The sequence below is a fragment of the Oncorhynchus clarkii genome, chromosome 5, assembly GCF_045791955.1.
Source record: "Oncorhynchus clarkii lewisi isolate Uvic-CL-2024 chromosome 5, UVic_Ocla_1.0, whole genome shotgun sequence".
NCBI classification, from domain to species: domain Eukaryota; kingdom Metazoa; phylum Chordata; class Actinopteri; order Salmoniformes; family Salmonidae; genus Oncorhynchus; species Oncorhynchus clarkii.
The window spans coordinates 97113720-97128165 of NC_092151.1; the positions used below are offsets into that span (position 1 = coordinate 97113720).

General features: G+C 48.1%; 1 protein-coding gene across 8 annotated transcripts in view; it reads right to left on the minus strand.

The window, feature by feature from the left end:
• The window catches only part of LOC139409593 (HECT and RLD domain containing E3 ubiquitin protein ligase 2), a 217678-nt gene that overhangs the window by 116901 nt on the left and 86331 nt on the right, over positions 1-14446 (minus strand). For 7 of the 8 annotated variants that reach the window (XR_011634432.1, XM_071154987.1, XM_071154985.1 and 4 more), the window contains exons 33-39: positions 12278-12414; positions 11475-11626; positions 9049-9240; positions 8734-8921; positions 7279-7471; positions 4172-4354; positions 2526-2710 (exon numbers count right to left, since the gene is read on the minus strand). Coding sequence is in view for 7 of the 8 variants with exons in the window: in XM_071154987.1 (XP_071011088.1) it covers positions 2526-2710; positions 4172-4354; positions 7279-7471; positions 8734-8921; positions 9049-9240; positions 11475-11626; positions 12278-12414 (1230 nt within the window). In the remaining variant the exon portion in view is untranslated. The remainder of the gene's footprint in view (positions 1-2525; positions 2711-4171; positions 4355-7278; positions 7472-8733; positions 8922-9048; positions 9241-11474; positions 11627-12277; positions 12415-14446) is intronic. The other variant, XM_071154989.1, reaches the window with a different exon arrangement.

The window sequence follows — 14446 nt, forward strand, 5'->3', positions numbered from 1 at the left end:
CCTCTTGCATCTTTTCCCGTATCTTCGCCACCAGTCCGCTCCTGTGTCCACACATCGCAGGTGCTCCGTCGGTTGTCAAACCCACGAGTTTTTCCCAAGGCAGCTCCATCTCATTTACACATCTTGACACCTCTTCATACAAATCATGCCCCGTAGTTGTGCCATGCATAGGACGTAAAGCCAAAAACTCCTCTGTCACGCTTAGGTTGGAGTCCACTCCGCGGATGAAAATTGACAACTGGGCAATGTCAGAAATGTCGGTGCTCTCATCCACAGCCAAGGAATATGCAATAAAATCTTTTCCCTTTTTCACAAGCTGCTCTTTTAGATTGATGGACAACTGGTCTACTCTCTCGGCAATGGTGTTTCTGCTCAGACTCACATTTAAAAAGAGTTGCCTTTTTTCTGGGCAAACTTCGTCACAAACTTTAATCATGCAGTTTTTGATGAAATCCCCCTCCGTAAATGGCCGGGCTGATTTAGCGATCTCTTCTGCCAAAATAAAACTGGCCTTGACAGCAGCCTGGCCTTGTGATTTGGCTTTTTTGAACAGAGCCTGTCGAGATTTGAGGCCTCGTTTTAATTCCTCTGCCTTTTGTAGCCTTTGTTCCATGTCCATATTCTTGTTTTTGTCCGCGTGTTTCGTTTCATAATGTCGTCTCAGATTATACTCTTTCAGTACCGCCACACTTTCTCCACACAGAAGACACACAGGTTTTCCAGCTACCTTCGTGAACATATACTCCGACTCCCACCTTGTTTGAAACCCCCGGTTCTCAGTATCCACCTTCCGTTTTGCCATTTTTGATGGGTATCTGAAAGTTAATTTTACTGTGATGCTGACGACTGCTGTGCCAATAAATATTGAAATGAAGCAGCCTACTGCTCGGTGCGTCACCTTTGCATTGTGGGAAATGTAGTATTGGTGCGTGTAAAAGATCTGCGGGCTGCCGGCTTGCTGCGGGCCGGTTCTAATAATAAATCAAGAAAATCCCAGGGGCCGTAAAAAACCTTCTTGCGGGCCGGATGTGGCCCGCGGGCCTTGACTCTGACATATGTGCTCTAGAGCATGATGGAGGCCTGTACTGTCCCTCTAGAGCGTGATGGAGGCCTGTACTGTCTCTCTGGAGCCTGATGGAGGCCTGTACTGTCCCTCTAGAGCGTGATGGAGGCCTGTACTGTCCCTCTAGAGCATGATGGGGGCCTGTACTGTCCCTTCTGGAGCCTGATGGAGGTCTGTACTGTCTCACCTGTCACATCTGTTTGACTGGTACCAAAGGCAGAGCCTCCCCAGCACCAGCAGGACATGACCACCAGTCTTTACTGGTACCAAAGACAGAGCTTCCCCAGCACCAGCAGGACATCACCACCAGTCTTTACTGGTACCAAAGGCAGGGCCTCCCCAGCACCAGCAGGACATCACAACCAGTCTTTACTGGTACCAAAGGCAGAGCTTCCCATGCACCAGCAGGACATCGCCACCAGTCTTTACTGGTACCAAAGGCAGAGCTTCCCCAGCACCAGCAGGACATCACCACCAGTCTTTACTGGTACCAAAGGCAGAGCTTCCCCAGCACCAGCAGGACATCGCCACCAGTCTTTACTGGTACCAAAGGCAGAGCTTCCCCAGCACCAGCAGGACATCACCACCAGTCTTTACTGGTACCAAAGGCAGAGCATCCCCAGCACCAGCAGGACATCACCACCAGTCTTTACTGGTACCAAAGGCAGAGCTTCCCCAGCACCAGCAGGACATCACCACCAGTCTTTACTGGTACCAAAGGCAGAGCTTCCCCAGCACCAGCAGGACATCACCACCAGTCTTTACTGGTACCAAAGGCAGAGCTTCCCCAGCACCAGCAGGACATCATCACCAGTCTTTACTGGTACCAAAGACAGAGCCTCCCCAGCACCAGCAGGACATCACCACCAGTCTTTACTGGTACCAAAGGCAGAGCTTCCCCAGCACCAGCAGGACATCACCACCAGTCTTTACTGGTACCAAAGGCAGAGCTTCCCATGCACCAGCAGGACATCGCCACCAGTCTTTACTGGTACCAAAGGCAGAGCTTCCCCAGTACCAGCAGGACACCACCACCAGTCTTTACTGGTACCAAAGGCAGAGCTTCCCCAGCACCAGCAGGACATCACCACCAGTCTTTACTGGTACCAAAGGCAGAGCTTCCCCAGCACCAGCAGGACATCACCACCAGTCTTTACTGGTACCAAAGGCAGAGCTTCCCCAGCACCAGCAGGACATCACCACCAGTCTTTACTGGTACCAAAGGCAGAGCTTCCCCAGCACCAGCAGGACATCAAAACCAGTCTTTACTGGTACCAAAGGCAGAGCTTCCCCAGCACCAGCAGGACATCACCACCAGTCTTTACTGGTACCAAAGGCAGAGCTTCCCCAGCACCAGCAGGACATCACCACCAGTCTTTACTGGTACCAAAGGCAGAGCTTCCCCAGCACCAGCAGGACATCACCACCAGTCTTTAATTGACCAACATCAAGGTGGTCTTACCTGTCTCTGCAGAGTAACAGCATTACAGGACTGTTGTCCCTCTACGATGCGGATCAGCAGACCGATCCAGGCTGAAGTACTGAGAGAAGAACACATCTGAGGCTGGAGGGCCACGCTGCGGATGAAACCCAGAGTACACCAGCTACGATGCTGCTCCCTGGACACCAGCCGGTGAGATGGACAACCTGGGGGTAGAGGTCAGAGGTCAGGACAGAGAGTACACCAGCTACGATGCTGCTCCCTGGACACCAGCCGGTGAGATGGACAACCTGGGGGTAGAGGTCAGAGGTCAGGACAGAGAGTACACCAGCTACGATGCTGCTCCCTGGACACCAGCCGGTGAGATGGACAACCTGGGGGTAGAGGTCAGAGGTCAGGACAGAGAGTACACCAGCTACAATGCTGCTCCCTGGACACCAGCCGGTGAGATGGACAACCTGAGGGTAGAGGTCAGGACAGAGAGTACACCAGCTACGATGCTGCTCCCTGGACACCAGCCGGTGAGATGGACAACCTGGGGGTAGAGGTCAGAGGTCAGGACAGAGAGTACACCAGCTACAATGCTGCTCCCTGGACACCAGCCGGTGAGATGGACAACCTGGGGGTAGAGGTCAGAGGTCAGGACAGAGAGTACACCAGCTATGATGCTGCTTCCTGGACACCAGCCGGTGAGATGGACAACCTGAGGGTAGAGGTCAGAGGTCAGGACAGAGAGTACACCAACTACGATGCTGCTCCCTGGACACCAGCCGGTGAGATGGACAACCTGAGGGTAGAGGTCAGAGGTCAGGACAGAGAGTACACCAGCTACGATGCTGCTCCCTGGACACCAGCCGGTGAGATGGACAACCTGGGGGTAGAGGTCAGAGGTCAGGACAGAGAGTACACCAGCTACAATGCTGCTCCCTGGACACCAGCCGGTGAGATGGACAACCTGGGGGTAGAGGTCAGAGGTCAGGACAGAGAGTACACCAGCTACGATGCTGCTCCCTGGACACCAGCCGGTGAGATGGACAACCTGAGGGTAGAGGTCAGAGGTCAGGACAGAAAGTACACCAGCTACGGTGCTGCTTCCTGGATACCAGCCGGTGAGATGGACAACCTGAGGGTAGAGGTCAGAGGTCAGGACAGAGAGTACACCAACTACGATGCTGCTCCCTGGACACCAGCCGGTGAGATGGACAACCTGAGGGTAGAGGTCAGAGGTCAGGACAGAGAGTACACCAACTACGATGCTGCTTCCTGGATACCAGCCGGTGAGAACCTGAGGGTAGAGGTCAGAGGTCAGGACAGAGTACACCAGCTACGATGCTGCTCCCTGGACACCAGCCGGTGAGAATCTGAGGGTAGAGGTCAGAGATCAGGACAGAGTACACCAGCTACGATGCTGCTCCCTGGACACCAGCCGGTGAGAACCTGAGGGTAGAGGTCAGAGGTCAGGACAGAGTACACCAGCTACGATGCTGCTCCCTGGACACCAGCCGGTGAGAACCTGAGGGTAGAGGTCAGAGGTCAGGACAGAGTACACCAGCTACGATGCTGCTCCCTGGACACCAGCCGGTGAGAACCTGAGGGTAGAGGTCAGACAGACATTTCTCCCGGGCTGAGTGATTACATAGCCTCTTCCTTGAGATCAAGTGAGTTACCAGTCTTATCGTTGGCTCCACTCTCCACCAGCATGCGGAGAAGACCACAGAGGGTCCGTGTGGCGTCTGTCTGCATCACCTCGGAGTAGATCCCAGCAGACAGAGACAGGGTCTTCAACAGGTTCACTGTGCTGGTTAACAACATGGCTGTAGGGTGGGCACTCTTATCCAGCACCTCTCCTTCTAGTACACAAACAGGAATATACATTAGAGAAAAGGTTTGTCTGACATGTTATTTCACCTTACTTTCTACACACTGTGAAGCCCTTGCTTTGATCGTTGTTGATGTAGGCCTTAAGAAATCTAATTTAACTGATTTGATTGCACCAGGGGGTGTATATATATATATACACTGACCAGGGGGTGTATATATACACACTGACCAGGGGGTGTATATATACATACACTGACCAGGGGGTGTATATATACATATACACTGACCAGGGGGTGTATATATACATATACACTGACCAGGGGGTGTATATATACACACTGACCAGGGGGTGTATATATACATATACACTGACCAGGGGGTGTATATATACATATACACTGACCAGGGGGTGTATATATACACACTGACCAGGGGGTGTATATATATACACTGACCAGGGGGTGTATATATATACACTGACCAGGGGGTGTATATATATACACTGACCAGGGGGTGTATATATACACACTGACCAGGGGGTGTATATATACACACACTGACCAGGGGGTGTATATATACACTGACCAGGGGGTGTATACATACACTGACCAGGGGGTGTATACACACACTGACCAGGGGGTGTATACACACACTGACAAGGGGGTGAATACACCGACCAGGGGGTGCATGTACTGACCAGGGGGTGCATGTACTGACCAGGGGGTGTGGTGTCAGGAAAATAACCTCACATTCAAAGTCAACAAAACAAAGGAGATGATTGTGGACTTCAGGAAACAGCAGAGGGAGCAACCCACTATCCACACCGATGGGACAGTAGTGGAGAAGGTGGAAAGTTTTAAGTTCCTCGGCGTACACATCACAGACGAACTGAAATGGTCCACCCACACAGACAGCATCGTGAAGAAGGCGCAGCAGCGCCTCTTCAACCTCAGGAGACTGAAGAAATTCGGCTTGTCACCAAAAACTTTTACAGATACACAATCGAGAGTATCCTGTCGGGCTGTATCACCGCCTGGTACGGCAACTGCTCCGCCCACAACCGTAAGGCTCTCCAGAGGGTAGTGAGGTCTGCACAACGCATCACCGGGGGCAAACTACCTGCCCTCCAGGACACCTACACCACCCGATGTCACAGGAAGGCCATAAAGATCATCAAGGACATCAACCACCCGAGCCACTGCCTGTTCACCCCGCTATCATCCAGAAGGCGAGGTCAGTACAGGTGCATCAAAGCTGGGACCGAGAGACTGAAAAACAGCTTCTATCTCAAGGCCATCAGACTGTTAAACAGCCACCACTAACATTGAGTGGCTGCTGCCAACACACTGACCCAACTCCAGACACTTTAATAATGGGAATTGATGTAAAATATATCACTAGCCACTTTAAACAATGCCACTTTATATAATGTTTACATACCCTACATTACTCATCTCATATGTATATACTGTACTCTATACCATCTACTGCATCTTGCCTATGCCGTTCGACCATCACTCATCCATATATCCTTATGTACATATTCTTTATCCCTTTACACTTGTGTGTATAAGGCAGTTGTTGTGAAATTGTTAGGTTAGATTACTTGTTAGATATTACTGCATTGTCGGAACTAGAAGCACAAGCATTTCGCAACACTCGCATTAACATCTGCTAACCATGTGTATGTGACCAATACAATTTGATTTGATTTATACTGACCAGGGGGTGCGTATATACTGACCAGGAGGTGTATATATACTGACCAGGGGGTGTATATATACTGACCAGGGGGTGCATATATGCTGACCAGGGGGTGTATATACACTGACCAGGGGGTGTATATATACTGACCAGGGGGTGTATATATACTGACCAGGGGGTGCATATATGCTGACCAGGGGGTGTATATACACTGACCAGGGGGTGTATATATACTGACCAGGGGGTGCATATATGCTGACCAGGGGGTGTATATACACTGACCAGGGGGTGTATATACACTGACCAGGGGGTGTATATACACTGACCAGGGGGTGTATATACACTGACCAGGAGGTGTATATATACTGACCAGGGGGTGTATATATACTGACCAGGGGGTGCATATATGCTGACCAGGGGGTGTATATACGCTGACCAGGGGGTGCATATATGCTGACCAGGGGGTGTATATACACTGACCAGGGGGTGCATATGTACTGACCAGGGGGTGCATATACGCTGACCAGGGGGTGTATATACGCTGACCAGGGGGTGCATATACACTGACCAGGGGGTGCATATACACTGACCAGGGGGTGCATATACGCTGACCAGGGGGTGCATATACGCTGACCAGGGGGTGCATATACGCTGACCAGGGGGTGCATATACGCTGACCAGGGGGTGCATATACACTGACCAGGGGGTGTATATACACTGACCAGGGGGTGCATATGTACTGACCAGGGGGTGCATATGTACTGACCAGGGGGTGCATATACACTGACCAGGGGGTGTATATATACTGACCAGGGGGTGTATATATACTGACCAGGGGGTGCATATATACTGACCAGGTAGTGCATATATACTGACCAGGGGGTGCATATGTACTGACCAGGGGGTGCATATACACTGACCAGGGGGTGTATATATACTGACCAGGGGGTGCATATATGCTGACCAGGGGGTGCATATATGCTGACCAGGGGGTGCATATATGCTGACCAGGGGGTGTATATACGCTGACCAGGGGGTGTATATACGCTGACCAGGGGGTGTATATACGCTGACCAGGGGGTGTATATACACTGACCAGGGGGTGTATATACACTGACCAGGGGGTGCATATATGCTGACCAGGGGTTGTATATGTACTGACCAGGGGGTGCATATATACTGACCAGGGGGTGCATATATGCTGACCAGGGGTTGTATATGTACTGACCAGGGGTGTATATATACTGACCAGTGTCATCCTCGGTGTCAGAGTCTTCAGTAGCAGGCTGGGAGGCAGGCGGGGGCTCTGACAGTTTCAGGTCGTATTTTCCCTCCTTCCCCATCCTGTAGGAGTTGGTACTGCTGGTATCCCACTGGACCCTAATCCACCCATCCTCACCCAGCTCACCTATCACCCGGCCCAGACCCGGCGCAGGACCGTCCTACACAGAGACTAACATTTTAGTCATTTAGCACAAGGGTTCTCAAACTTTTTCACTCAGACCCCCCTTCCAACATTGGGAAACAGCCCGCACCCAAAACCCCACGTTTATTTCTATGGCCACCTTGCACATTTTACTATTACAACTTTAAAGAGTAAGTTGAACAGATGACATTCATATTCTGACAATCTCTGTAACTCACTTAGATAATATATTTGATGATACAATGGTAGCAATACAAGGTTATAACATTTACAGAAAACACAGGAATGCCAATGGTGGAGGTGTTGCTGTTTATATTCAGAACCACATTCCTGTAAAGCTTAGAGAGGATCTCATGTTAAATACTGTTGAAGTAATATGGCTACAGGTTCACCTGCCTCACCTAAAGCCCCTTCTGGTGGGAAGCTGCTATAGACCACCAAGTACTAACAGTCAGTATCTGGATAACGTGTGAAATGCTTGATCCTCAGGATCCATAATAAACCCCAGGAAGAGTAGCTGCTGCCTTGGCAGGAACTAATGGCAATCCATAATAAACCCTAGGAAGAGTAGCTGCTGCCTTGGCAGGAACTAATGGGGATCCATAATAAACCCTAGGAAGAGTAGCTGCTGCCTTGGCAGGAACTAATGGGGATCCATAATAAACCCCAGGAAGAGTAGCTGCTGCCTTGGCAGGAACTAATGGGGATCCATAATAAACCCCAGGAAGAGTAGCTGCTGCCTTGGCAGGAACTAATGGGGATCCATAATAAACCCCAGGAAGAGTAACCGCTGCCTTGGCAGGAACTAATGGGGATCCATAATAAACCCTAGGAAGAGTAGCTGCTGCCTTGGCAGGAACTAATGGGGATCCATAATAAACCCCAGGAAGAGTAGCTGCTGCCTTTACAGGAACTAATGGGGATCCATAATAAACCCCAGGAAGAGTAGCTGCTGCCTTGGCAGGAACTAATGGGGATCCATAATAAACCCCAGGAAGAGTAGCTGCTGCCTTGGCAGGAACTAATGGGGATCCATAATAAACCCCAGGAAGAGTAGCTGCTGCCTTGACAGGAACTAATGGGGATCCATAATAAACCCCAGGAAGAGTAGCTGCTGCAGATCAGCAATTGACCTGATCTCCCCACTTCCAGTCCAGTCTCCTCATACTTAGTGAATCAGTATAAACTAGTAGTATAAATAGTAGTAGTAGTATTAGTAATAATAGTTATAGTAGTACACCAGTACTATATAATACCAGTAGTACTACAGTAATTGACCTGATCTCCCCACTTCCAGTCCAGTCCTCTCATCACTCTGGTTCCGATCTTCATCATGGCGGCAAGTTCAGGCCCTGAGGCGGGCAGGGGAGTGGGGGTCGCCTCCTTTCGGCTCTCCTCCAGTACCGTAGCTGACCCCCCGTGACCTCTCGACCCCAGCTCCTCCTCACTGCTGTCTGTACTGGGGCCTGGAAACAATAGTCAATAACAGACTACGATCAATAACCGTGTGTGTGTGTGTGTGTGTTTGTGTGAGTGTGTGTGTGTACGCCTATATGAGTCTGAAAGGGCATACTCCATGCTGCCCGTCCTCACCTATGAGTCGGAGGATGCTCTGTGTGAGAGCCAGAGTTCCAGAGTTAAGCAGCAGAGCGAGGCTGTTGGCCCCGTGTTTCAGAGACAGCATGTGGAGCATGGAGAGAAGGAAACGGGCCTGAGGGATGGTGCCCAGACTGGGGCCGGCCGGGTTCTCATTGGTAATGGTCTGGAGAGGGACGGGCTGTACACCTGGGAATACACATGGTCACAACCCAGAGTGACAAGAGTTAGGTCATACTTCCCACATGGTCACAACCCAGAGTGACAGAGTTAGGTCATACTTCCCACATGGTCACAACCCAGACTGACAGAGTTAGGTCATACTTCCCACATGGTCACAACCCAGAGTGACAGAGTTAGGTCATACTTCCCACCATCCCACATGGGTACAACCCAGACTGGCAGAGTTAGGTCATACTTCCCACCATCCCACATGGTCACAACCCAGAGTGACAGAGTTAGGTCATACTTCCCACCATCCCACATGGGTACAACCCAGACTGACAGAATTAGGTCATACTTCCCACATGGTCACAACCCAGACTGACAGTTAGGTCATACTTCCCACATGGTCACAACCCAGAGTGACAAAGTTAGGTCATACTTCCCACATGGTCACAACCCAGAGTGACAGAGTTAGGTCATACTTCCCACATGGTCACAACCCAGAGTGACAGAGTTAGGTCATACTTCCCACATGGTCACAACCCAGAGTGACAGAGTTAGGTCATACTTCCCACATGGTCACAACCCAGAGTGACAGAGTTAGGTCATACATTAATTAATTTGCATTTAGGTTAGAATTTTGACTCTTCCATTGACATCAATGATTTACATCCATTTCTGATTTAACTGAAGTTTCTAAGGATAATGTTTGAGCCATGTTAGTAGCCTCTACTAAAGGATACGTGGAGCCGTGTTAGTAGCCTCTACTAAAGGCTAAGTGGAGCAATGTTAGTAGCCTCTACTAAAGGCTACGTGGAGCCGTGTTAGTAACCTCTACTAAAGGCTACGTGGAGCCGTGTTAGTAACCTCTACTAAAGGCTACGTGGAGCCGTGTTAGTAGCCTCTACTAAAGACTATGTGGAGCCGTGTTAGTAACCTCTACTAAAGGCTACGTGGAGCCATGTTAATAGCCTCTACTAAAGGCTACGTGGAGCCATGTTAGTAGCCTCTACTAAAGACTACGTGGAGCCATGTTAGTAACCTCTACTAAAGGCTACGTGGAGCCATGTAATTAGCCTCTACTAAAGGCTACGTGGAGCCATGTTAGTAGCCTCTACTAAAGCCTACGTGGAGCCATGTTAGTAACCTCTACTAAAGGCTACGTGGAGCCATGTTAGTAACCTCTACTAAAGGCTACGTGGAGCCATGTAATTAGCCTCTACTAAAGGCTACGTGGAGCAGTGTTAGTAGCCTCTACTAAAGGCTACGTGGAGCAGTGTTAGTAGCCTCTACTAAAGGCTACGTGGAGCCATGTTAGTAGCCTCTACTAAAGTCTACGTGGAGCCATGTTAGTAGACTCTACGTGGAGCCATGTTCATTGCCTCTACTAAAGGCTACGTGGAGCAGTGTTAGTATCCTCTACTAAAGGCTACGTGGAGCAGTGTTAGTAGCCTCTACTAAAGGCTACGTGGAGCAGTGTTAGTAGCCTCTACTAAAGGCTACGTGGAGCAGTGTTAGTAGCCTCTACTAAAGGCTACATGGAGCAGTGTTAGTAGCCTCTACTAAAGGCTACGTGGAGCAGTGTTAGTAGCCTCTACTAAAGGCTACGTGGAGCCGTGTTAGTAGCCTCTACTAAAGGCTACGTGGAGCCGTGTTAGTAGCCTCTACTAAAGGCTACGTGGAGCAGTGTTAGTAGCCTCTACTAAAGGCTACGTGGAGCCATGTTAGTAGCCTCTACTAAAGGATACGTGGAGCCATGTTAGTAGCCTCTACTAAAGGCTACGTGGAGCCATGTTAGTAGCCTCTACTAAAGGATACGTGGAGCCATGTTAGTAGCCTCTACTAAAGGCTACGTGGAGCCGTGTTAGTAGCCTCTACTAAAGGCTACGTGGAGCCGTGTTAGTAGCCTCTGCTAAAGGCTACGTGGAGCAGTGTTAGTAGCCTCTACTAAAGGCTACGTGGAGCCATGTTAGTAGCCTCTACTAAAGGATACGTGGAGCCATGTTAGTAGCCTCTACTAAAGGCTACGTGGAGCAGTGTTAGTAGCCTCTACTAAAGGCTACGTGGAGCCATGTTAGTAGCCTCTACTAAAGACTACGTGGAGCCGTGTTAGTAGCCTCTACTAAAGGATACGTGGAGCCATGTTAATAACCTCTACTAAAGGCTAAGTGGAGCCATGTTAGTAGCCTCTACTAAAGGCTAAGTGGAGCCATGTTAGTAGCCTCTACTAAAGGCTATGTGGAGCCATGTTAGCTCACCCAGTTGATTAAAGCTGCCGCTGGCCTCCAGCAGGATGTTGCGTAGGTTCTGGATGGACCAGGAGTAGAGCTTCCCGAAGGTGACCTCTAACAGCATGCGGTTGAAGGGAGGGATCAGACCAACGTCTTTCAGACAGTCAGACAGCGGCTCCCTGAGGTACACAACACACAGTAACTAACACACACACACACACCAGTAACTAACACACACAACACACAGTAACTAACACACACACACCAGTAATTAACACACACAACACACAGTAACTAACACACACACACCAGTAACTAACACACACACACCAGTAACTAACACACACACACACATCAGTAACTAACACACACACACACACACACACACACACACACCAGTAACTAACACACACACACACCAGTAACTAACACACACAGTAACTAACACACACACACACACACACACACACCAGTAACTAACACACACACCAGTAACTAACACACACACCAGTAACACACACACCAGTAACTAACACACCAGTAACTAACACATACACACACACACCAGTAACTAACACACACACACACCAGTAACTAACACACACCAGTAACTAACACACACACCAGTAACTAACACACACACCAGTAACTAACACACACACCAGTAACTAACACACACACACCAGTAACTAACACACACATCAGTAACTAACACACACATATACACAACTAAACATGCATTAAGTTCCACAGCTGCCATGAGACATGGTAAACTCCTCAACAGACATCCTTTCCAACTCAGAAACAACTGTAAAGCCAGTGGCATGTACCCGATGTTGGTCCCCTCAGGTATGACCCTCTGCCAGCCACACAGCATGGCATACTGGACAGAGGGCAGCAAGAAGCTCTTAGAGGCCAGCTTCAGCATGGTGTCAATGCCCTCCAGCCGAACCTCAGCACGCTCCAACTGGAGAATATAATATCAACATTAGACACACCAAAGCAACTAACCCTAAACCTCCAGCCGAACCTCTGCTTCCTCATTTCATTCATAATCCTGCTTCCTCATCTTCCTCACCATCCTGCTACCTCATCTTCCTCACCATCCTGCTACCTCATTTCACTCACCATCCTGCTACCTCATCTTTCTCACCATCCTGCTACCTCATCTTCCTCACTATCCTGCTACCTCATCTTCCTCACTATCCTGCTACCTCATCTTCCTCACTATCCTGCTACCTCATTTCACTCACAATCCATCTACCTCATCTTCCTCACTATCCTGCTACCTCATCTTCCTCACTATCCTGCTACCTCATTTCACTCACAATCCTGCTACCTCAATTCATTCATAATCCTGCTACCTCATTTCATTCATAATCCTGCTACCTCATTTCATTCATAGTCCTGCTACCTCATTTCATTCATAATCCTGCTACCTCATTTCATTCATAATCCTGCTACCTCATTTCATTCAGTCCTGCTACCTCATTTTATTCATAATCCTGCTACCTCATTTTATTCATAATCCTGCTACCTCATTTCTTTCATAATCCTGCTACCTCATTTCAATCATAATCCTGCTACCTCATTTTATTCATAATCCTGCTACCTCATTTTATTCATAATCCTGCTACCTCATTTCATTCATAATCATGCTACCTCATTTTTATTCGTAATCCTGCTACCTCATTTCATTCATAATCCTGCTACCTCATTTTATTCATAATCCTGCTACCTCATTTCATTCATAATCCTGCTACCTCATTTGATTCATAATCATGCTACCTCATTTGATTCATAATCATGCTACCTCATTTGATTCATAATCATGCTACCTCACTTTATTCATAATCCTGCTACCTCAATTCATTCATAATCCTGCTACCTCATTTCATTCATAATCCTGCTACCTCATTTAATTCAGTCCTGCTACCTCATTTCATTCATAGTCCTGCTACCTCATTTCATTCATAATCCTGCTACCTCATTTCATTCATAATCCTGCTACCTCATTTCATTCATAATCCTGCTACCTCATTTCATTCAGTCCTGCTACCTCATTTAATTCATAATCCTGCTACCTCATTTCATTCATCATCCTGCTACCTCATTTCTTTCATAATCCTGCAACCTCATTTCAATCATAATCCTGCTACCTCATTTTATTCATAATCCTGCTACCTCATTTTATTCATAATCCTGCTACCTCATTTCATTCATAATCCTGCTACCTCATTTTATTCATAATCCTGCCACCTCATTTGATTCATAATCATGCTACCTCATTTGATTCATAATCATGCTACCTCATTTGATTCATAATCATGCTACCTCACTTTATTCATAATCCTGCTACCTCATTTTATTCGTAATCCTGCTACCTCATTTCATTCATAATCCTGCTACCTCATTTACTTCTAAGATCACTTTAGCACCGCCCTAAAAACCTGATTCAAATTCGACACAGACCTTCAAATAGGTATGTAATGACACATTATATAAACTCTTTATAGTGTTTTAATTACATTTTAGAGGCGATAAGGTGAGAAGTCGGACAGATCGAGTGAAAAAAAAAGTCATTTTCCCACACGACAACATCTGTCCTTCTCACTATCACGCATTAGTTTCGCTTCCCCACCTGCTATTTTTAAAAAGACCCGACAGGGCTCATTGCCTTCTTGAATTATGCAGAAACGGGCAGCGTTTAGGTCATGTAATTGATTCTACTGTAATAGTATTGACATTACAGTTGATCTGGAAGTATTACCTTTTTGTGGCGCTAAAATAAGGGCAATTGTACGGACCAAGGCGATGTACGAGTTTACGTTACCTCATTTCATTCATAGTCCTGCTACCTCATTTCATTCATAATCCTGCTACCTCATTTCATTCATAGTCCTGCTACCTCATTTCATTCATAGTCCTGCTACCTCATTTCATTCATAGTCCTGCTACCTCATTTCATTCATAATCCTGCTACCTCATTTCTTTTATAG